Source organism: Artibeus jamaicensis, unplaced genomic scaffold, assembly GCF_021234435.1.
Source record: "Artibeus jamaicensis isolate MK-2021 breed Jamaican fruit bat unplaced genomic scaffold, CSHL_Jam_final contig_851, whole genome shotgun sequence".
Taxonomy (NCBI): domain Eukaryota; kingdom Metazoa; phylum Chordata; class Mammalia; order Chiroptera; family Phyllostomidae; genus Artibeus; species Artibeus jamaicensis.
In genome coordinates this window covers 15014274-15036975 of record NW_026521986.1, presented here as the reverse complement: position 1 = coordinate 15036975, position 22702 = coordinate 15014274, and the positions used below count along the sequence as shown (strand labels likewise).

The 22702-nt window shown below is 53.2% G+C and overlaps 1 protein-coding gene across 10 annotated transcripts in view; it reads right to left on the bottom strand.

The window, feature by feature from the left end:
• Positions 1 to 22702, bottom strand: part of ESRRB (estrogen related receptor beta) — a 172645-nt gene that overhangs the window by 90023 nt on the left and 59920 nt on the right. Inside the window, exon 1 of one of the 10 annotated variants that reach the window (XM_037145233.2) lies at positions 17779 to 18111. The exons of 4 other annotated variants lie outside the window; for them this stretch is intronic. Coding sequence is in view for 1 of the 6 variants with exons in the window: in XM_037145231.2 (XP_037001126.1) it covers positions 17783 to 17832 (50 nt within the window). In the remaining 5 variants the exon portion in view is untranslated. Of the gene's footprint in view, positions 1 to 9948; positions 10010 to 11965; positions 11985 to 14326; positions 14346 to 17306; positions 17328 to 17778; positions 18112 to 22702 lie in introns of those variants that run through there. 5 more of the 10 variants (XM_037145231.2, XM_037145230.2, XM_037145234.2 and 2 more) reach the window with 5 other exon arrangements.

Below are 22702 nucleotides of genomic sequence, written 5' to 3'. Positions count from 1 at the left end.
GGGTTTATAGTTAGGAGTACGTGCTTGTATTACTATTTATTAATTATTGTATTATTTTCCATAAGAACAGCTGCAAACCTACTATTGCCCATCCTGTATTCTGTTCATCCACCCATTTTTTTCCCACTTAACTCTATATTGCTTATATTTTGGTATCAGTGCAGATGGATCTATGAGGGTCTCTGTTTAATGCCGCAATATTTCTTGATGCCCTGTATCATAATCTTGGTACCTCTACTCTTCACTGGTTGGAAAGAACATAACAAACTCACAATTGAGTAATACTGGAAAACACATTCGCACGTGGCCACAGCCACGGTCACCGAGAATGCTGGGGCACGGTCGACTCTGTGAAGCCCCAACAATGCCCCTGTGGGAGCGTTTTACAAGCACGATTTTGCTGCGTCTTCCTGTAACCCTATAAGGTTGCAGGAATGATTATTATTTCAATTTTCTGGATGAGGCTAGTGTGACGCAGGGAGGTTAGGTGACTTGCTCAAGGCCACACAGCAAGGGTGGGGGGCAGAGCTGCCAGGTGTATTCAGACCTGTCTGGCGTCAAAGGCTCCACCCGCTCCTTCCTCAAGGAGCCCTTCTCCAGCCTCGCCAGCTGGGCCAGCAGTGTCTGCAGGTGCGGGAGCTCTGCCAGACCCTGATGCTGACCTCAGCTCCAGGACGGCCGGTCAGGGGCTGACCTTGGACACGGGCTACAGTCAGCTGGGGGCTGCCTGGAAGTACCCACAGGGCTGGCAGTAGGGCGCTGCATTCCTACCTTCATCCCATCTGTGGAGTGAGGTACCAGGAAGGCCAAAGTGAGCCAGGCAGGGGATGTGGGGTTTACTGTCACGCAGCGGGAATCTCTCGTCGTCACTTTCTCACGCCCACGGGAAGGTGAGCTCCTTACTGTGCCTCCCCTCCAACCAGCGTAAAGAGATGGCCTGGGGAGCCAAGCCTGAGGGGGTCAAAGGCCTGCACCAAGGGACAGAGGAATCCTTGGGAGAGAAGTCCACCTTGCCAGGAAGATCAGCTCATCCTGCATCCTACCGGCTTCCATCTATTAGAACTCTTTCAGTCCTTTGATGTATTATTATTTTCTGAATTGGACTGTTTGTGTCAGTCTGTCCAGCCCTCCTCTGGTTCCGCCGGGCTCCCGCGGTCCCGTGGTCAGGCGTGGTGTGCGGCTGGCATGACTGTGGCATGTGGAGTCTTTGATCGGCACTACTCAGCCCTGAGGCTCACAGCGCAAGTCCTCAGACCCACAAGACCATGAGGGCATTTACTGAAGCCGAGGGCAGACAGAATTCACATTCAGAAAGACAGGCAACCAAGTGCTGGGTGGGGCTGCAGGGGCGGGTCCTGGGCTTAGTTCTGCGGGTTAGCTCCCGGACTGCAGAAGAGGCCCCATCCGTTCAGGGCCTCCCTTGTCCCATCTGCAAATTGACCAAAGAGCCTCTTGGGAGTGCCCCAGCCCCTACCTCCTGCCTTCTCCCTCTGGGAACTCACGAAGGGCCCTCAGGGGTTCCCAGGGGTGCGTCTTTAGAATAGAAGGCCCAGAGAGGAGGCCAAAGGTGTGAGGAGCTGGGAAAAGCACTTGGCACAGTGCCTGGCTCGTAGTAGGCATTCAGCAGATGTTAGCAACAGAAGACACTGGCCTGGGATGACAGAGGCAGAAATACAGGGCTAGTACGGTGGAGAGAACACCAGGAGCAGCAGAATCACAGAGAGACTATGTAGCCTGGAGTGGTTAAGTCAACCTGTGATGGGCACCATCTCTGGCCTCACCTGGGAGGAGGGTATAAATCGTCCTCTGATTCAGACCCTGCAGGTGTCGCTGTGTGTGGGCACCTGCTGCTGTTCTAGCCCCTGCTTGGAAACACTACAGACTCCACTAGGCGCAGCCCATACCTGATCGCACCCTTGACACGGACCCCATCCAGTGGACCCACCTTCAGGACTGCCCACCGCTCTCCCTGTGGGCGTGGCTTGGCTGCAGGGGTGGGGAGTGTCCCTTTTTATTGGACTGCTCTGGGCCCATGCAACTTCTTGTCTTTGCAATAAGGATATTTCAAGCCATAAACTATAAAAATTTTTAGATAACTACATTTACAGACCTCACAAAATGATCCATCGATAGACCATGTGTAACTATTTTTACTACTATTACCACAGGGAAGTGCCTGGGGGTTGAGGCTCAGGAGGTTTCGAGGGGGGGGGGGGGACCAGGAAGGCTGATGGCCACACTCACACCTGGGGGTGTGTAATGGAGCCAGGACAGGGGCACTTCCCAGAGTGATGAGAGCCTTTCTGTTGAGGGGTGCCCATCCCTACAGGAGGGCAGGTCACACCCCTTACTGTTGCCCCAAGTCAAGAAGCCAACGGGGTCTCCCCCTGGGGCTGCTTGGCTTGTCAGGCATGGAACTGGGCGGGGAGGGTGGTCGTGGAGGGGCTGGTGGGCAAAGCGCTCAGGGAACCCAAGCAATAAAACCTCAAACACGAAGGTAGGTGGGCCAGGTACTGCCCACAGCACCTCCCACGTGCCCCTGCGTCCCCACACCCACACCCCCCCTGGCACCTGGGTCTGGGAGCACAGGGCCCCAGCACACCTCTGCTCCATGGGCATCCGGAATCCTCAGCAGCAGCAAGAGCAGGGCCTGGGTACCCCTCCTGCTACGGGCCCACTAAGAACTGCAGCAAGTGTTCTGAGTGCAGGGTTATCAAGCTCCCCATTCCAGCAGCAGGGATGGCGCTGGGCACAGAGAAACAGTGGCTGTCAGAGAACCAGGGCACCGTTAGGGGAGCCGCTCCCAGGGCAGGAGTCAGGGCCTGGAACTCCTCAGCCCCCTTCCAGGCCCCGAACCTCTTGGATTCTCACCTTGCTGCCATGTATATCTTAGGGTGAGTTAGAAACTCTACGTTCAGACGTCCCGCACCCCCTCAACCAGACACTGTGGGCCAGTGAACCACCTGCACAGGCAGCCCACCATCAGTTCAGCCAATGCACACATTTTCTCGAAACGTGTCCAAGCTTTCACCTCATGTCTACTGAAGGCCCCTGCATGCCCAACCCGGTGCTGCGGAGTCACAGATGAATCAGACTCAGGCCCTGGAGGGGCTCAGGGTAAAGAAAGGACTCTTGCAGAGCGGTGGGAGGGGTGGTTTAATTCTCAAGGCTGCCTCCTCCTGGCAAGGCCATTTTCAAGGGCATTTCTTGACAGACCAGGGATTCAAAGGATGAAATGAGCTCTCACCACTGAGACTCACTTTTTGGCATGTACAGCTTTCTGGGTAGACCCAGCCATTACCTGGAGTCTGTGGGCCTGCAGTTCGCTCACCACTGGAAGTGGGGCGGGCTGGCCGGCAGCTGCATGTAACAACCACGCTGGGCCTCCTGATGCCAAAGGTCTGAGCCATTCCAGTGACCTGCGCAAACTCCCTGCCAGTGCAAGGCCCTCCTCCAGGGGCCTAGCACACTCTGGCCATCACCGGGGCCTCCGCCGCCCCGGGCACTGCAGACCAGATGCTCTCTCTCAACACCCCCTTCCTATGGCAGCCGCAGCAACTGCAGACCGGCCAGGGCAACCCCAGCTCAAGCTGTCTGCAGCACGTGCTAACTTGGGAAGGGTCTGGAATATTCCCTCATATCCCAAAGCCAGAGGGGCCCCTGCTGGTGTGTGCATGATTGCACCCCCCCCCCAGGCATTTTCAGGGAGAGGAGCTACCCCCTCATGTGATCTTAGGGACCCACCACACACTCCTGCAGAGCCTCCCTTCGGCCTGAAGCTTGGATATTCTTAGCATTTGCTTTGACCTCAGTTGTGCCGTCTCACCGGCTCAGCCCGACTGGCTGCTGCTGTGGTCCCAATTCCTCGAAGGGCCCCGGGGGCAACCCTCTACGGGCCTGAGGGATTGAACATACCTGCCCACCTCTCCCCTTGGAAAACTAGAGTTTTATGTTTCCTGGTTTTAGCTCCGACAGTTAAACCCCACAGGCGAGAGCACAGCAGGGAAAGTGATAACCGTCCACTCTAGGCGTAGAACTCACATTCCACCCTGGGAAGGCTGTCCGTTCAGATAGACTTTGGATAGGGCCATGCCTGGGGCCACAAGGAAGAAATATTCAAAGGAGCTCAAATTTACTGAGCACTTCCTGTGTCCCAGTCTCTGCTTTAAGGATTTGATGGTGTTTTAATCTTTAAAACAACCAGGAAATCACTGCCAAGGAGAGAATCTGAGGCACAGAGAGATTAAGTCACTTATCCGGGGTCACAGAGCTGGGATGTCACGCCGCCAGGCAGTGGGGTGGGGGTACAGGTTTAACAACGGGCTGGGGGAGGGGACTGACTGGAAGCACGTGCCAATCTCCATGGTGTAAATACTCCCATCGTGGCTGGTTTCCAGCTGCCGGTTTGACATCGTACCCCTGTGAAGAGGTGGCCCCCAATACACCACCATATACAGGTACGGCACAAATAATGCCCCTGTTTATTACAAACTTTTTATTACAATATCATAAGCATGTAATTCTGTAGCATAACAATATCCCACTCAAGCACACCGCATGACATTTCAGGTGAAATGTTCACACTGAAAGTGTAAATTATTACACCCATCTTATTACCCTACTAAGCACACTCCAGCAGGCCTTACTTCTGACAGACGTATTCCCTGTAGTATCCCCACCTACAGACACATTAGATTCAGATTCACTTCACGAATGTAGAGCTTCAGGGCAGTAAAGTATTAGGAAGGAATGAGTATTGAGTCCTTCTTACCACTGTTTTTAATACAATGTACTTCATTGTAAGTGTATAGAATTTCATTTATTTCATTTTATTTATTTATTTTTAGAGAGAGGGGAAGGGAAGGAGAAAGAGTGGGAGAGAAACACCAATGTGTGGTTGCCTCTTGCATGTCCCATACTGGGGACCTGGCCCACACCCAGGCACGTGCCCTGACTGGGAATGGAACCAGCGACCCTTTGCTTCACAGGCCCATGCTCAATATACTGAGCTACACCAGCCAGGGCTAGAATTTCATTTTTGATAATGTTTGTATTTAACCATCAGCTGGTAAAATTCCTAAAATGTTAACAGTCAGCTCTCCTGAGCTAGTCTGAGCTGGGTCCAGCACACCACCGGGGCCAGGATTCAAATGCAGTCTGTCCGGAGCAGAGCTTGCCTCCTCCACTCCACATTCTGCCCCTGAGAGGGGCGTGGACGCCCACCTAGCCAGCCAGCCCTGTCCCTGTCGATCAACAAGGCAACAGACTCTGCAGAACCAGGTCCCTCCTGGCCACTTTGTCCATGGCTTTGACCTCCCTCTCTGCCCTTGGAATTTCCCCTCACCCACTTCCCATCTCCTCGGCTTAAGTCCCCTGTTATGTATTAGGCACCTGCTCTGTGCCAGGGACTGTTCTGGGCACAGAGGACACAGAAACGAGTTTATACTCTAGAAGCTCATAGTCCACTGAGAAAAGATAAACACATATTCAAGTCCAACAGATTTGCAGTAAGTCAGGGACATGGGCCAGATTGAAGCTACAAGGAGAGAGAGAGAGGTTTATTCCCCTTGGGAGGACTCAGGGATGGCTTCACCCATAGGGGCCTATGTGAGTAGGGTTTTAAAGGATAAATAGAAGTTCGCCAAGCAGACTGGGGCTTGGGGGGTATGCAATAGTACAAAAGGAAAGGAACAGATCTGAGGCATATATCTGGAGAAAAGTTGCCCAGACTGCAGAGGGGATTGGACAATGAAGAGAGAGAAGGAAGACCAAGATGCGCTCCACGTCCTGGCTGGGTTCTGTGTTGGGGGAGGGAGAGGCATCGAAGACGTGGGGAGGAGCAGACTTGGAGTGTGGTGCCGCAATTCCATTTTGTGTGGGCTTGTGTGAGGTACCCGGAGTCGGCCGCTGGAGTTGGACACGGAGATTCAGATACAGGGGTCTCTGAGAGCAGGTGGTGTGGTGAGAGAACAAGGTGGCGGCATGAGACAGACGGGGAAAAGTGCAGGCTGAGAAGAGAGAGGAATTCAGCTTCCAAATACGTTTATGACAGACTCGCAGGGAGACACGAGGTGCAGCAGCCCATCCGGGTGCCTCTAAAGGGTGACATGGGAAGACCAAAAGCCCCTTTCTCCACTTTCCCCTGTGCCAGTGACACTGGCTGGGGGGCCATTCTTCCACCTGCCATTCCAGAAACGAGACATAGGGCCCAATTTCCCTTCCACCTGCACCCTAAACTTCACCTGCATGTCCAGCCAACACAGCTAAGAAGGGGTGTTCCAAAAGCCGGAGTTAGAAAACCAACATTCCAGACACAATGAGTGACACTGAATATGGTGGTTAGGAGAGTGGGCTCGCCGCCCTACTGGCCCTGAGCAAATCCCAGCTGCGCGAACTGGGGCAAGTGACTTCGTGTCTCTGTACCTCAGTTTCCTTACCTGTCAAATGGGTGTGGCAATAAGAGCTACTTCACGGAACTGTTGTGAGGAAGAAAGAAGTTAATACATGACATGTGCTTAGAGCAAAGCCTGGCACGTAGTAAGTGCTCAATAAATGTCAATGATTGCTACTTTTACTGTCATTATAACTGCCCACCTCTGACATTTATTTTTAGCTTTCTGGTCTCCCCCAAAACTTTCCTTCCAGCAAGCCCAAAAATGATCCCAGGGAGTCAGGTGTCTTCGAGAAGAGAATCTAAACACCGGCACTGGGCCCTGAAAATGTTGGTGGCTGCATTGCTTCCGCATGTGCAGTGGCTGGCATTCCTCAGAAGGAATGAGGCCTGAGCGCTTTCCTGGAGGTCAGGCAGGCCATGGACTTAGTGAGTGCATGGCGAGAGTTTGTGTGTGTGCACCTGTGCGCACGTATGCATGCTAAAGAGCAGGCGTGGAGCATGGCTCCAAAAGGCGGCTCCCAAACCAGAGCTGCTTTCTGGAGCAGGAGTTGTGCACTCACTCTTCCAGGATCCTGCATTTCTGCAGGCTCATCCACTGGGATCTTCCACACTCCTTGCCCATCATGCAAAGGCTCCATAGTGGCCCATGAGGTGCAGTGCCGCAGAGGGCCTGTAGGGGGCTCTAGAGCTCTTCCATTCCCCATACTCTGGGCTGTGAAGGTACAACGCTTAAAACAATGGTGTTTACCCTGGCTGGGAAGAGAAGATGGGGTTCGCTGGTCCCCTATTCGTGAGCCCTGGTGCATCCATGCTTCCAACTGGCTGTGTCGGGCTTAGCCCCTTGTCCTCCCTACTCCATCATCTAACCCTAATTGTGGCACTATCCCCGCAGCAACCTAGGGGATAACTCCAAAGGGTCAGCCTCCTCACTACCTTGGCTTTCAAAGTGCAACAAGGGTAGCTTCCACCTGCTGGGGTCTCGGCTTTCAGAAGTCCAGTCCCCAGCCTGCCTGTCAGGGAAGCATCACGCAGAGACAGTTTCCTAAAAAGGCTGGGCTTACCCTGTTCCTCCCTAAGGCAAAATTCGATAGCTCTGGGTCCTGTGTGAGGAGACCTCATTTGGCAGACTTACCTAATTGCAACTCTATCAATATGGCTGGGTGAGAGAAATCACTTGCACCCACTAACTTCTGAGGATGTGGTCAACTGAACAACTTAGTATCAGCAAAAAGTTAAAGATAGTTATTTAAAAGAATAATTTGAAAACACATCATCATTCTTTCAGACTTCATCAAAAACAGAAAAAAAAATAAAGGAAATGTGTTTATTAATCAGAACAATTTAAGAAAAACATCCCCGGGTAGGGTTGGCAGGTTTAGCAAATACTGCACAGGGCGTGCTTAGGCTAAAAGAATTATTCATCTAAAATCCAAGTTTAACTGGGTGTCGTAAATTTTATTAGGCAACTCTGCCCACAAGACTGAGGACACAGGGATTCATTCAGAGGATATTTCCTATTCATCACCTCCGCCCCAAATCATAATTCCTTCTCTAATCCCCTGTGTTACATATGGAAAGCCAAGCTACATTGATCGCATTAAACAAAGTAATCAGTTCAAGCACCCCAATCTTAACTGCTGAGGACTCTCCTTGTGAGGTTATGTCAGAGGAATAAAAAGTGACTTCCAAAAGACAGCATCAAGAAATTAGTGAGGATGTGAAACCCTTACTGCACCCCCACTACATCCTGCCACTTGTGAATTAACTCAGCTCAATCTCCACTACAACCCCCGGAGGAAGACACTGTTAGTGGAAACTAAAAATAGTATCTTACAGGTCTCATTTCTGTAGTTCTTGCAAAGGCACGTAAATTTCTGGTCAATTACTTGCCAGGGAAAGAAAGGGGAGGGACACCAAGAAGGACGCATCCCATCAACAAACCTGCTCATTCATAATGCAACGCCAGGTCTGTTGCTATTTGGTTATATGCCACTTACACGGGAAACGGTCTTCATTTCAATAAATCATCACTGGCTTGGGGTACGGGATTGTGGGAGAGAGGTAAGTGGGAAACCCGGAGCAGTCTTCGGTAAGTTGGCCTCACAACTGAGGGAGACGTGTTTACTGCCCCCCCTCCTGTAATAAACAGCTCACTTGCTGTGAATAAAGGCACGGTCAAGACATCCCAACGCTCGGTGACAATGACATGCAGATTCCAAATGTTCTCTGTAAGAAAAAACACCCTTTCTCCTAATCCTTCTTAAACTCGACAAGACTGATTGGTTTTTATTATTCATGAATTAATTTTTTACTCAGCGTCCAACAAGGGGATTGAAGCTCCAACGTCTCTCACCGGTTGAGGGGGAACAGCAGGTCTGACCTGAGCACTTCGGCCAGACTCTCTCTCGCTGGCATCCTTGGGGGGCAGACTGTTTTGTTTGTTAAATCAGTGAATAATCAATTAATAACCCAATGCTTTGGGCTGTTTTGTTTTGTTTCTAGAAAAAAATGAATAAGAACATAAGTAAAAAAAATTAAAGCAGAAAAAAATAAAGATTCCTGAGGGGCCCCCCGTATATTAAGTGGCTTCTATATTATATTAGGCTGGTGTGTTAGGCTGCCTCCTATTGCCCAGACACTTATGAAAAAAAGGGGGGTTAATGAGGAAGGAGAGGAAATAACAAAGGCAGCACCGATTTCAAAAGTAACATGCAGATGAGTGGATCCGAGTCTGGGAGTTGGAGTGAAGGGTCACAGGACCCAGAGGAACAGCTCCCTGGTTCCCTCCCTCTGAGCTCCGCCTCCAGAGGGCAGGTTGAGGTGGTCTGGAGCAGCGAACAACAGCCTCAGAGAAGCTAAACGGCCAAAAAGGCAATCAAGGGTGGCGAGGTGACTTTGCCTCTCTCTTCACACAGTTCCTTTCCCAGCTATTCACATGCGCCAAGACATAACTCCCCGCCCCTCGTCCCCCGTGTGCCTTTGGTCTTCAAACCGCGCCTGAGATTGCAGCCAGAGGAACCGAGGAATTTGGGGGATCGAGGGGGAGGGCATGGCATGGGGCCTCCGTAGCTCCTGGTGGTGGTTCGGGCCTGACACAGCATCCTTTACAAGACACATTCCTCTCCTCGTAGTTCAAAGGCGACACACCCAGCATTTCTCAGGGGGATGGGGGGGCATGTGGCCAATGCCAGACTCTCCTCTGCCCGTCTGTGAGACCAGGTAGTTCCAGCTCCTGGAGGAATTCAGACGTGCACGTTTATGTTTGCAGAGAAACATTTCTGTTTGGTGGGGGGGGGAGGGGGAGACACAGCAACCCTTACCCGGTTACTATGAGAAACTGGTTATGAGACTTGCTCTGCGCTTTTGGGGAGGAAAAAGCTTCAAGCCGTTATTACCGTTATCATAATTATTACAACTTTCACACGATTGCTATTGTTTCTGTAAAACCGGGGTTCTTTCTGCCAAAACTTGTTAGCTTGATTGCTTAGGTAGACAATGTCAACACACCCAAGAGACAAACGACAGAGTGAGGCTAAAAGGAAAAGGATACATACTGCACTCTGCACGGGTGCTGAAGGGATGTCTCACCATCAGAAGGGAATGTTTTCTGCTCATCGATTGGGAAGGGAAGACAGAAGAGAACACCAGCTTGTTTACTCCGCAGCCGCCCAGGCCCCAAACAAGAGCACCAAGTGCCAGGAAGTGAGGCGGGAGGAGAGATTTAAAAACTGGGTTTGAATGAAGTTTCGTGTTTCCCGATGGCCTCACCCACCCCTCCGGTCCCTGTCGCCTTCCTCCTTGAGTAAAGGACACGGAAAGCCTGGAGTTTGCCTGTGAGCAGGGCCTTTTCCTTCCTGTTCCCACACGCATGCGAGCAGACCGCTGGCAGCGCACCAGGGTAAGGGATGGCCGAATCGGACCGGCGCCCAACCCTGGGGGTACTGCGTTGGGGCTTCACCCGGCTAAGCATGCTCAGCCCCTCGACACAGCTTGAACACACTCATACACACACACAAACACTCACACACGGGCAGGTAGGCACACACAGACCCACACGCTCTATGCTCCGTCCGCCAAAACATATACAATCCAAGAGGGATAAAAGGACAAGGTCGAACTAGAGCAACTTGAAATGAAGACAGAGGGAAATAATAAATAAAGACAAAGGAAAACGTTAACTCCTAAGACGAGAGAAATCTCCTCGGACACATCACCCCTCACACCCCCTCCCTTCCCAGAGCGTTTCCCCACGAGCCCATTTCGTTTTCCTTTGCCCTTCGGACACCAAGGCACGCGAACAGGACGGGGATGCTCCACGACCATTTTCCAGGGGTCTTTTAGAAATACATATGCCAGGTAAAAAATACTGAAACTATAAATCCAAGTAAATATAAAAATTGTTTTTAAATTAACAACCAGAAGAAGACAAAAAGCTAACTTATAATTTCAAGTTAATTCAAGCAATTAAAAAAAAAACCAGCCAAGGTTAAATAACACTCAGTATTTGGAGGTTTGAAACTCCTCGTTTCCTAGATGAAAAAGCTTGACTCGGGCACTTTGCATTCGTACGGTTTTAAATGCAATGGTTCGTAAACACCGATGGTCCGGCATGAGGCTGGCTGCAGCTGTAATTGGCAGGAGAGGATTCTGATATAGTTTTAAATGAAAATTGATCACATTTGAAGCCAGAAGATAAAAACAAAACCCTGTCGGAGTTTGTTTAACTGCCTTTTGACCTCTGGGTGAAATGACATTGAGAAATAAAATAACATTATCCAGAAAACCATTCCCAGAAAAGGCTTCGGTCCTGGACATGCTGAAGGACAATATTGAATAGAATATTTTAAAGTCTTAAGGGAGGTGGGGGGGAGAGAGAGAACTTCTTTGGGGCTAAAATGTGTACAGATTAAAGCGATGAACAAAAATGACTTCTCTAACCCCTGTGAAAACTTCCGTTTGGGGTTTATTTTAACCCCAGCTCATACAAATTTGAATTTAAGACATTCGGCCAATAGATTTTTTTTCCTATTTCGTCCAATTCCATACTGAACGTCCCACAGGCAGACTAACCAGTATGCTTTCTCTCGATTTAAGAAAACATTCGACCCTTCTAGCTACAGTCTGCCAATGGCTTCCTCCAGGGAGAGCAGGGGAAGCCGGGAGCCTGGACCAGAACTGCCCATTTGAGCACCTCTGAGCACGGCCATCTGTCACCCCAGAGAAGAGCAGGACGGCCCTCTCACTTTCTCTGGGCTCTGCCCAGTGCTGCCCAGGCCGGAGCACGGGAAAGGCTCTCAGGAAAGGCTGAACTCCTGGGGCTGCAGGGACGGCCTGTCCTCGGGCCCCTCTGTGTTCCCTTTCACACCACGGAACACCCTCCCCCAACTCCGCGCTGGAACGTGGCCACAGCCTGACCTCAGCCCAGGCCCAGGTACCGCACACAGCAGGGGCTGTGTTTAAAGAGCAGGGCCCCTTGCCCCTTCTTTCTCTCATTCTAAGGAGAGATAGCGCTGTCACACTCTCACACACACACTCTCGCACTCACACTCTGGCACTTGCATGCACACAGACCCTCCAGGTGGGGACTCTCCCAGGAACGAATGCAGCTTTTGATGTGGCGGGGTTCAGAGGTGTCCTCTACAACAGCAACAAGACAGGGCTTGCCACTCCCTCAAGCCACTGCTTATAAATAAAGGTGCTTTAAGATCCTTACTATTTTAATCCTGATCAGTACAGAAAGGTGCTGTAGATAGGCAGATCCAAGCACACTTGTAGGCAGGGAAAAAAATAAAGACCCAGCGGTTCCATGGTTTCCCATTTGTCTGATTTTTCAGGGTCTTTTGTTGGGGGCTCTCTGCTCCCAAGGACAAACTGAGCCTGTGCCCTCCTGTGGCTGGCCTCCCCACAAGTTCCTTCCTGGGGTGGGGACCACTGTGGCCATCCAGCTCTGTGGAACCCAGGGGCCAGGGGGCAGTCAGGTCCCCCTGCCCACTGAGCCTCAGGAGTACCTCCTGGAAGTCACGCTCCCTTCACAGCCTGCCTTCCTCCAAGCAGGGCGCCAGCACGTGCCCGAGGTCTTCCTGTCACATCCTTGCAGTGTGCCGGGGAAGTGAGGGAGGAAGTGCCCCTGAGCAGCCTGCCACATGGGGTCACACTGCTACAAGAGGCAGGGGTCACTTGTCCAGTGGCCTAGGGAAGAAATGACTCCCCGGCTACTCACCCCTCCCAGACACTGCCCTGACATCCCCTCTGAGGAAGAAGTCTGGCCCCATCACCCTGTACCCAGGACAGCTCTGCCATTATCCATGAAAGGTCAGTGGCCTTACCAGAGGCAGGGGGAAGGCTGGCCCGGTGAGAGTCGATCTGCCCAGCCAGCCATCACAGGGTCACCGTGATGCGCAGAGAAGTTGAGCGTCCCAGGCCCCCAGAGCTGGTCTGTTAATTACATTTGCAATTATAAACACCATCACCTCCCTGCGCAGGGCCCCTGCCACGCCAGCCACACCAGCCACGCCAGGGGATGCTGGGCCAGAAGAACCCTGTGGGCCCCAGCTCTGAGGGACGACCTCCTGTGCGACGGTTCCTGGAGGTCTGAGGCTGCTGGGACTGGAAAAGGGGAGCCCACTACAGACGAGGGCCTGTCAGGAGCACCAGCACTCGAGGTCTTTGATTTATCCCTAGAGATCAGCAAATGGCCTCAAGGGCAAGCAGGCAGGATGTGGACTCAGACGCGTCTACTTCCAGCCCATCCCCAAGTTTGCCCCTCCCTGGCTTGCTGGCATGGTCTGTGGACCCTCGACTTGAAGCCCCCCGCTGAGCCCACATACCCTCTGAGAACTAAGCGCCTGTGGAGGACGCCAAAGGTCGAACACTGAGCCATGCTGGGGTCCCCATGGAAATATTCAGTTAAGACAGAAGCACCCATCAGAGCTGTGGAAAGTTCTGGCTAATTCTGGGCAGACCTCCTGGTCAAGCTGGACAAGCAGCTAGAGGTCTTCATTTTTCAGAAGAATGGCAGGAGCCCCGTGACGGCCGGCAGGTCTGGGAGGGCGTCAGCATGGGGTGGTCAGGGTGTGGCTTGGAGTTCACTTTGAAGGAATAAATTGTGGTCTGAATACCTGCTATCCCTTCCCCTTGAATCAGAACCACAAATAATTAAAATCATGTTGAGGCAGCCATTAAAGCACTTGGGAAGACAAGTTCCAGAGAAGAGCACAGCAGAACCATGTCCAAGTGTCCTGCTTCTTTGTCTCTGTCCTCCGAGTTCTCACCTTTGGCATCCTGCTCATTCGCAAACTGCCTCCATCACCCGCCCCGGGCACACAGCTCCTCAGTGCCTCTCTCCCTCTCCCGCCTCGCCCTCCATGGGCTGCTACACTTGCCCAGATCTTTCCCATTCCACGCACTCAAAAGAAACATGGCATTTTGCAGAGGACTGAGGGAGTACACAAACTTTTTCAATGAGTTTAGATTATATTTAAAAGCCCTTTGGCAAAATGTCCGATGATTAAAAACATAAATAGAGTATGCAGGACAAAGTTACAAGGGCCCCCCCTGAGAAGGCAGAGTTGTGACATGAAGTCTCCATCACAGCCACTTCCCCTGCAGTGCTTTCCCCGAGAAGTCCCCTCTGTCCCGGCAGTCTTGAGCTAAATGCAATATTTACTGGTGGACAGGGTTGTTTCCTTATATACACATATTTTTAAGAAGTGTCTTTTCATATGCCCCAATTACTGGCAAAATAAAGGATTGTTTCTAAAGTAAAGGGAATGGGGGAAATAATAAGCTCTGGGAGGAAATTTCCAGCTGATGTCAGGATCTCACTGAGCTGGAAAGGGCCTTACCGGGGACCAGGCGTGGGGCTGGGGCCTTCCCCACCCGCCCACCGGTTCCTCCCAGTTCATCGCCCTTGGGCCCGAACATGTCACCTACCCTCTTCCACGGCAGCCCACGTCTCCAGAAGGGTGGCAGGCTCATGGGTTCATTTCCTAGAGCCCCTCCCTTGGAAAACCAAGACTAATGTCCTCACTCTGATTTATTTTTAAATGTACCATTAAAAATTAATTTCCCCCTTTGTTTTGCTCTGGGTCACTGATTCTGAATTGCCATGTGGCATTTTTCCTACGTGTGAAGCCACATATTTTACCTTTGGGACAATTTGTTCTTTGTTTCTTGAATAGCAAAAAGTGGTCACTGGCAGCCCCCCCCCCCCCAGTTTTTATGCCGAGGGGGTCTCCAGCCAGGCAGGTCCGGGAGACATTTGTACACAGACACACGCAGGCCAGCAGCGCACTCGCTCCCTCTGCAGCTGATTATATATGTACATAAAATATTGATTAGAAATGGTAATGGAGTCACCTACAGGACTGGCGACAGGAAAATGAAAATGAAGGATAGAAAGGTATGAAAGAGTGTGTGTGTGTGTGTGTGTGTGTGTGTGTGTGTGAGAGAGAGAGACAGACAGACAGACAGACAGACAGAGAGAATTTCTCAACTGGGACAGTGAGAATAACACGGAAGCATTAAAAAAAATGCCCCCTCTGCCCTGGCTAGTGTGGCTCAACGGACTGAGCACCGCCTGTGAACTGAAGAGTTGCTGGTTCAGTTCCTGGTCAGGGCACATGCCTGGGTTGCAGGCCAGGTTCCCCAGTGCAGAGCATGAGAGAAGCAACCACACATGGATGTTTCTCTACTTTTCTATCTCCCTTCCTTTCCCTCTGTCTAAAAATAAATAAAAAAAATTTTTAAATGCCCTCTGCGCGTTGGCAGGTGAGGAGGGCTGAACCGTGGCCCCGCACCCCTGGGTTCTCTCACGTCCGGACATGCTGATCGGGCCACATAGGTAGAAACTGCATGTACAGAGCACACGAACCCACTCATGCGTATGTTCCCTGAGAAACGCCAGCACTGGAATGAATGGATTTGTCCTACTGTCCTTCCAACAAACCAAAAAGTGCTGTCCTGTTTGTTACTTTCCTACCAATGGCACTAAAACTACTTGTCACGAAGCCCCGGGGTGGAGGCCAGAAAGCTGCCTTCCTGCCACACCAGCCTCTGGTGCCCGCAGTAAGCTCGTCCTTGGAGACTGTGTGCCCCTGAACTACGGCAGGTGCAACACATCACCAGGACGCACACATCTGCACACGGGGCCAGCTCCCCAGTGCCCGGGACACTGGGCAGAAAGGCTTAGCTCCTCGGTGGACACAGTAGGTACATGTATGGGTTTTCCTGTGCCCCATGGAGTGAGAAGCGAATCTTTGCAAAGAAACCAGGAAGGGCAGCGAATCCCACCCACAGCCAGACTGACTTCAAAAATGATTTCCACTTCAAACCCTCCCCAGACACGCAGGACCCGGCTCCCTCCTTCCCCTCACATTCCTTCCCTCTTGGCCCGTATTTCTCCACAAACTCAAGTCAGGGTTGCCCTCGACCAGATGAATTGCCCAGCTGCCTAACCCTCCATCTCTCTTTGCATCTGGTCAACATAATCAAAGGATGTATTTCCCCCATTTGAATTTCCACATTTATTATCTATGACTTGAGCCAGGGACACATACATAGATATTTCGAGCTCAACTGAAGAAGTCACCCCTGGCGAGAGGGACACTAAATAATTTAAACGTCCACTCTTCGTCCCACTTGGTAGTTTCATGTGAGAAAATGCCCCCACCCCGCCCCCAGCCTCAAACGCTTTTCACAGCCTCACTTGCCCGCCCGAGGTTTCTTTTGCCGCTGCCACCAGCACGCGCTTGAAGTGGGAGCATCCCGCGGCACCGCCCCACCCCCACCCCACCAGCCGCGCCGGCTGGGATCAGAGTAACCTTTAACCAGAATGAAAAGCCACTTTCAAGCTGATGTTAATTTGAATCCATTATAATGAAAGATTCCCCTGATGTCCCAACCCACTCACCACCTTCCGACGCTCTTGTCTACATTCTGGCAGTACCAAAAGGACCCTCACCCAGGGAACTCCTAAAACTAGAACCAGAAAGGTCAGCGAGGAGGCTGGGACAGTCGGGTCATCGACAGGAGATGCGGCTGCGAAGTTTGCCTCCTCTCTCCGCATGGTCCGCCTGGGGTGGAGGTGGTCTGCGCGGCAAGGGGGGCGGGTGGACACACTTCCGGGAACCCCACATTCATTACCCAGAGTATTTATTTTAGGGATGTCCTGATTCTTGGGGGGAGGGGTACGAAAATGAAAGGATGGTGGGAGGAGCAGCGACTTTGGTCGTTAGCTTCAAAAAAAAAAAAAAAAAAGAGGAAGAGCACGAAGTTGCGCGGGTCCGCGAAAACCTAGAGTTTTCATTTCATTATTATGTTTTTAAGCATTGCGAGGGACCACTCTGCGTGCTCCCACACCCAGACGCCGGGACACCAGCCCCGACGCAGGGAGATGCGGCGCGCCAGAGGGAGTCCGGGGCAGGTTGCGGAGCAGGCGGGGCCCTGGGAGGGAAACCGCGGGTGTCCGGAGCCCGACCCCTGCGAGCCCGGGGTTGGGTGCTCCGGGCAGCCCCTGCCGTTGGGGAGAATCAGTTCTCTACTTTCCCAATCTGCGCGCGCGGCGTGCTGCCCAAGCCCAGTGACCTCCGGTTCCTGGGAGTCCAGTTCTGCAGCCCTGGCCGCCACCTACGCCGACGCCGCTGGGACCACCCCGGGTTCCCTCTAGGTGAGCGCAGCGCAGCCCAGAGCACGGAAACCTCGCCTGTCTGTTACGCCGGGCGCAGCCTCTGCCAAAACCCGGAACCAACTTTGCCTGCGCCGCAGCGCGCGGCTGGTGTCCCGACTCCTGGGGGGATGCGGGCAGCCCTCGCCGGGCGTGCGGGGCACAGTGCGCCCCGGCCCTGCGCCCAGCACTCCTGCTTGCGCCTCGGCTCCCGAACCTCGCCGCGTGCGCGCCCTCGGGTCGCCTCACCAGGACTGCCTGCAGTTTCCAAACCGGCGCAACACCCACGATTTTGCTTCCTTGCCGATCATTTTTTATCTCCAGTGTGGAAATAAATATTAAAGTCCAAGGCCCCGCGGGGAAGCTTTCTCAGACAGGACCGGACATCTCTGCGACTTTGCCGCACCTGTTCTGGGCTTGCTCCTCCCCATTCCACAGAAACTCAAATATTTTCTCTGCGTGAGAGAGAGAGAAAGAGTGGATGAGAAAGCGCTGCTCTAGAAGTCAGAGTTTGTAAAGTGGGGTGCGGGAAAAGTTAGATGCAGGTTACCCCCGACAACGAACCTCAGGAAGCGTGCGGCTTTCCCCCACCAACACTGCCCAAGTGCCTCCTTGGTCCCGGCCACTTCAAGAATGCCTAGAAGAAGACCTGCGACACCCAGGACGGAGACAGCCTGAGAGGCAGAGGACAGGCAGAGAGACCAACGGAAAAGCAGAGCACCTACTGGTTGTGGTAGCCGAGGGGGTCCGGGATGCAGAGTTCTGACACGTCCATCAGGCCTGCTTTCGCATTCCCAGGTGGTAGAGAAAGACCGCGGGGAAATCGCGCGGAAGAGCGAGTGAAGGGCACAGGCGAGGTGCGAGTCTGGGCTGGGGCACAGTGAGCGGGAGAAGGCAGAGTGGGAGGAAGCGCCGTGGCGGGGCGAGAAGGAGGCAGAGAGCCGCGCGCGCACAGCCCGGTGCTCCCACTTCTGCACGCGCTCCTGGCGGGCAGAGGGGACGGGGAGCCGTGGAGGAGGCTCGGGCACCCGAGACTTGGAGCCCACTAACCCTACTGTAGCTTTAAGGCTGGGAGACTGATGTATGGTTTGGCTCCTATTGGCTATCTCTCAGGGGCTGGACTTAAAGTGACAGAATCAAGCTGGGGGAGGGGGAGGGGGTGAGCCTGAGAGACTTCAATGGAATCGGGCGCGCAGGCGAGGTCCCCACCTCCCGAGGAGCAGGAGGACTGGGCTTAAGGGCCGCGAGATCTGCCCTCTCACCGTTGTAGAAAAACAGTTTTTGTCCAGCTGGCTTGTGGCACTGGGGAGGGAAGGGCAGGTTGAAAGATCCGCTGCTTGTATACCTGCCACCCTCCATCCTCTTTTTAACTGGCTGGTCTAGCAAACTCACCTCTCAGCCCTTTGGAATGGGTCTGTTCTCTAGATTGAAAATGAGCCCCATGTCTCCACTCTCACACCAAGAAGCCAGCGTCAGAGACACTCGCAGCCTCCTACCTGTGTGTGGTGCACGGACCTGCAAAGGGCCAGGCCCGCAGGTGAGGCGCAGCGAGAGAGCAGCAAAGAAACACTTCCCTGCCCAGCTCCCCTCACCTGGGCCAGCGGGTTCTGAACCACTTTCATATGGCGAGATGCGGGCCCTGCGTCTATAAAGTGCTCTCTGGATGTGTAAAACAACTCTCTCTTCATTGGCAACTTTCAGAGAGGTACCCAGCACACAGACAGAGGCCAATAAATTCCCGTCCGCTTAGAAAAATACAATGGCAGTTAAAACAACTAACCTGTCACAGGCACGTGGAGGTATACGAGTACACACTTCAACATACACACCTGAATCCCCAGCTATGAACACACCTGCATCCCTGTCCGCTGCTCCCTCCACGAACCCAATTGTTATAGGCTGCCACAGTACCAGTGCAAGCTATGAGTCATGCCCCAGTTCTTCTTCTGGGGCTTGTCATCGTTTGAGATGTGCCAGCCACAGGGATAATAATCAATTTGATGATTCAAATGAGTGTGGGGAGGGAGGTAGGTATAGAATTATTTAAAAGGGGAAAAAAAGCCCTCAGGAGAGACCACCACCTTATTCTCCTGTATTCTACAGAAGACAATGAGCAGTAGGGGGGAAGACATAATTTTTTCATCAAAATAATGTCTAAATGGAGAGTAACTCCAGGCAGTGTTCAAGCACTTCAGGAATAGAAGGGGGAGGTTGTGAGAGGCCCCAGGAGGGGCTGGCCTCTCGGGAGGGGCTGGGGCCTGGGCAGCAAGACGGCAGATGATACTTGACTTGGATAAATGGAGGCGTGTGCAGGCTGGGACAGAGCTGAGATTTTTCATAAGTGCTGAAGTGCAGGGACGCGGGATTCTCCGCGCGCGGGGCTCAGGCAGGTATCTCAGAGAGATGGATGAAGATGTCTGCTCTGTCAGCAGAACCCCAGCAGCCCGGGGTTTGGGGTTTTTTTTTAACCACCTAAGCACTGGGTCCCATTAGAGACTGAGAGGGTGCAGAGACACTCGCCTTGAGCTTCTATGCTACCACCGTATCTTGCCAGGACCTCAGTACTGGTTTCACTGCATCCTTTCTGACCCCGGAAACCCCTTCTCCACGTGCACAGCAGCCAGGGGGCACTTTGTAAAACACACACACACACACACACACACACAATGTGCCCTTGTTGCAGTTCAGAAAGGGGCCCTAGTCCTTCCTGTGCCCTACAGGGAAGGCCCCACATGACAGGTCCATGTGTGTCCCTCCGCACTCCTCCTTGGCCCAGGCCATGCTCCCCTCGGTCCTCGTGTCTGCCAGCTAGAATGCCCCTCCTTCCAGACCACACCAGAACCTTCTGCTGTTCACTTTGCTCTGGGTAATTTATCAGTTTGCAATGAGGTCTGTGTGTATCGGTATGAGCGACACTCCCCCCTCACGACATGCGCACACACACTCGCTAGACTGGAAGCTCTGGGAAGGCTGGGACCATGTCTGCTTTTGTTCATCGGGGAACCTCCAGTGCTTAACAGTGCCCGGCACACAGCAGTTGCTTGGTAAAGACTTTGTTGGGTGAACCGTAGCAGTTTGGGGTGGGGTGCCAGAGCCTGCTGACCCAGAGGGGCTGAGGCCCTGGCGGGGTACAGGGCATCAGCTGACTCCTCGCCTGGCGTGGGTGCACCATATTTTAATGGGAGACAGCACACTCGGTGGAGCATGACAAGAAAGCTTCACAGCCTGGAGGCGTGAAGGCAAAGCCACTGGGGACAAATGGGGAACCGGGAGGTCTGTGTTGGCGAGAAAGCCTGGCTGACGCCTGCACAGTCACTGTCTGCACCACCTTGCTTCTGGGCTTTAACGGATTGTCCTCAAGGACCAGAAGGAGGCCCACAGACCCAGCCCTCCCCAGACTGCCCTCCTCTGCTGAGCCTGTCGCCTCCTGAGCCCCGGGGCAGAGTTCTTTCTCCTTTGCCTCCGAGGCAAGCTCGAGCCAGCAGACCCCGCTACAGGGGAGACCAGCAGAGACATTCCTGGCATCAGGTCCCCTGGCAGGCCTAGGCGAACATGGCCGGGTCACCTGCGGAGCCCATGGGAGAGCCTTTCCCCCACTCTGTCGCAGCCAGTTCATGGGGGACAGGATTCCTTCCCAAAATTCCTTCCCAAAGCCAGGGCCAGCTTCTACACTGCTAGCTGAGAGGCGGCAGTGTGGGAGAGTAAGAGGACACCTGGGTCTAGTCCTGAGTACCTCGTGTGACCTTGCCAAAGTCGTCTGCTCCGGGAAACCGAGGTGGTGCAGGGGGTGGAGTGAGATGGGCAGGGCTCTTATGTTCCTTCAAACCTGAGCTTCACTCAACCAATCATCACTTTCTACCTTCACTGTTCACCCAGAGCAGGGGCTATTTGTAATCCATTTTAAAAAATACTCTAAGCCCCCCCCCCTTCTCTGTGCTATGGCACCTCCAACACCGGCACCCCCCACTGGGCAAGCCAGCCAAAGGAAATGGAATGAAAGTTATTAGACACAGTAACCACAGAGTATAAAGGGAAAGCAGCTCACTCTGTTTTCATGACAAACTCCCTTAAATAGATATTTACTGCATTCACAGAGCCTTACAGGTAAGAGGGCTCAGGGGTCATTTAGAACCATTGTAAGACTTCACAGTTAAGGAATTCTGTGAGTTTCTCTGTGTGGTGATGTGACCTACCCAAGGTCGCACGGCGAGTAACTAGCAATGCCTGCCATCTGTGGAGTTTGACTCACGCAACTCCCACGTACACACTTCTCTTCCCTTTCCTTCCTCTTCCCTTCCCCAAGTTCAAGCTCTTTGCTAAGGAATATGAAGCCAAACCACTGGCAACACACACACGTCACCTGGGAAACGGTGGGGGCCCAGGCTGCTGCCCACGCTGTTCCCCCAAACCGTGCTTCCCCAGATACAAAGACTTTCCCTGTGCGGTGGACTGGGGGACTTGGGTCCACACGAAACGCCCCTCCTTCCCTTTCTAAGTCTTTAGAACGGGCCGTCCTAGTGCCTGCGCCTGGGTCTTGAGGGCCAGCCGAGCGGCCTGGCGATAATCCAAGCAGCCGACCCTGGCACCGCGCCCTTCGCCACGGGTCTGGTGAAAATTCCCACCATTCAGGGTCCGGTCTTGGCGTGCTTCTCCTCTCTCTTGAGACAGCCTCCCCTGACACCCGCCGTGTCCACACACACAAGGCAGCATCGCGCAGGGTCCCTCGGGGTCCTGACTCCCCTCCCTGTGATGTGACGTTCACAGCCCCACAGTGGTTTTTTTCTCATCTTTCAAGCCAGGCCACTCAGTGGGAGCTGGTGGACTCTGCAGAGGCCCCAACAGGGCAAAGGACTAGACGGCTGCTGCGTGAAAAGGTGAGACCCACCAGGAACTTCTGAAGAGCCGGTCACAGGCTCCGTAAGTCCAGTGAATGTGGGACCCTGTTCGTTCTGCCACACCAGCCCTGTCCCTCACCCTCACCCGCGCTCCCTGAACCCGAGTTCCCAGGTGAGAAAGATGCCTTGGGAAACACCCAAGGCGGGCAACCGCTTCTTACCACCAAAGCAGGAGGACTCCGTGGACCTGTCTGAATCGCACGCCAAGCCTGTTTCTCCTCCACCCCAGGGGTTAGTGCTGGCGGAGGAGCATGGAAAGTGCATCCACTTAGTCCGAAGGACTAAGGAGGGCCTGGTTTAGGCGCCAGGCCTAACCTGTGCATCCCTGGGACCAGTGCAGATCAGGCCGGGGCTCCATGGTCTCCAGGCTCGGGGAAGTGTCCCTGGCCACACGCATCTGCGGTCCCGCTCAGTCTCTTCTCACCTACCCGAGTTGAGGGTATGGAGTTATATCCCCGAGGGGTGGTCAGCAGACTGGCAGCCCATTGGCTGGCATGTGTCCCAAGGATCATAATTAACTGATAACACTAATACAATGCGAGTTTGTACTCCCATAATAGTCTCCTGCTGACAGATAAATGCTGCGGAAACACGATGGCTTTTCCTGAAGCCGTAATGGGCCATTACTGGGGCAGGAAGGGCCACGTGCCGTTAGCACAGCCACGTGACACCAAAATGCTATGTGAAGGGGACGGTGTCTTGAGTGGGTCAGTGCTCGGGTTCCCTCCCACCCCCATCACCATCATCACT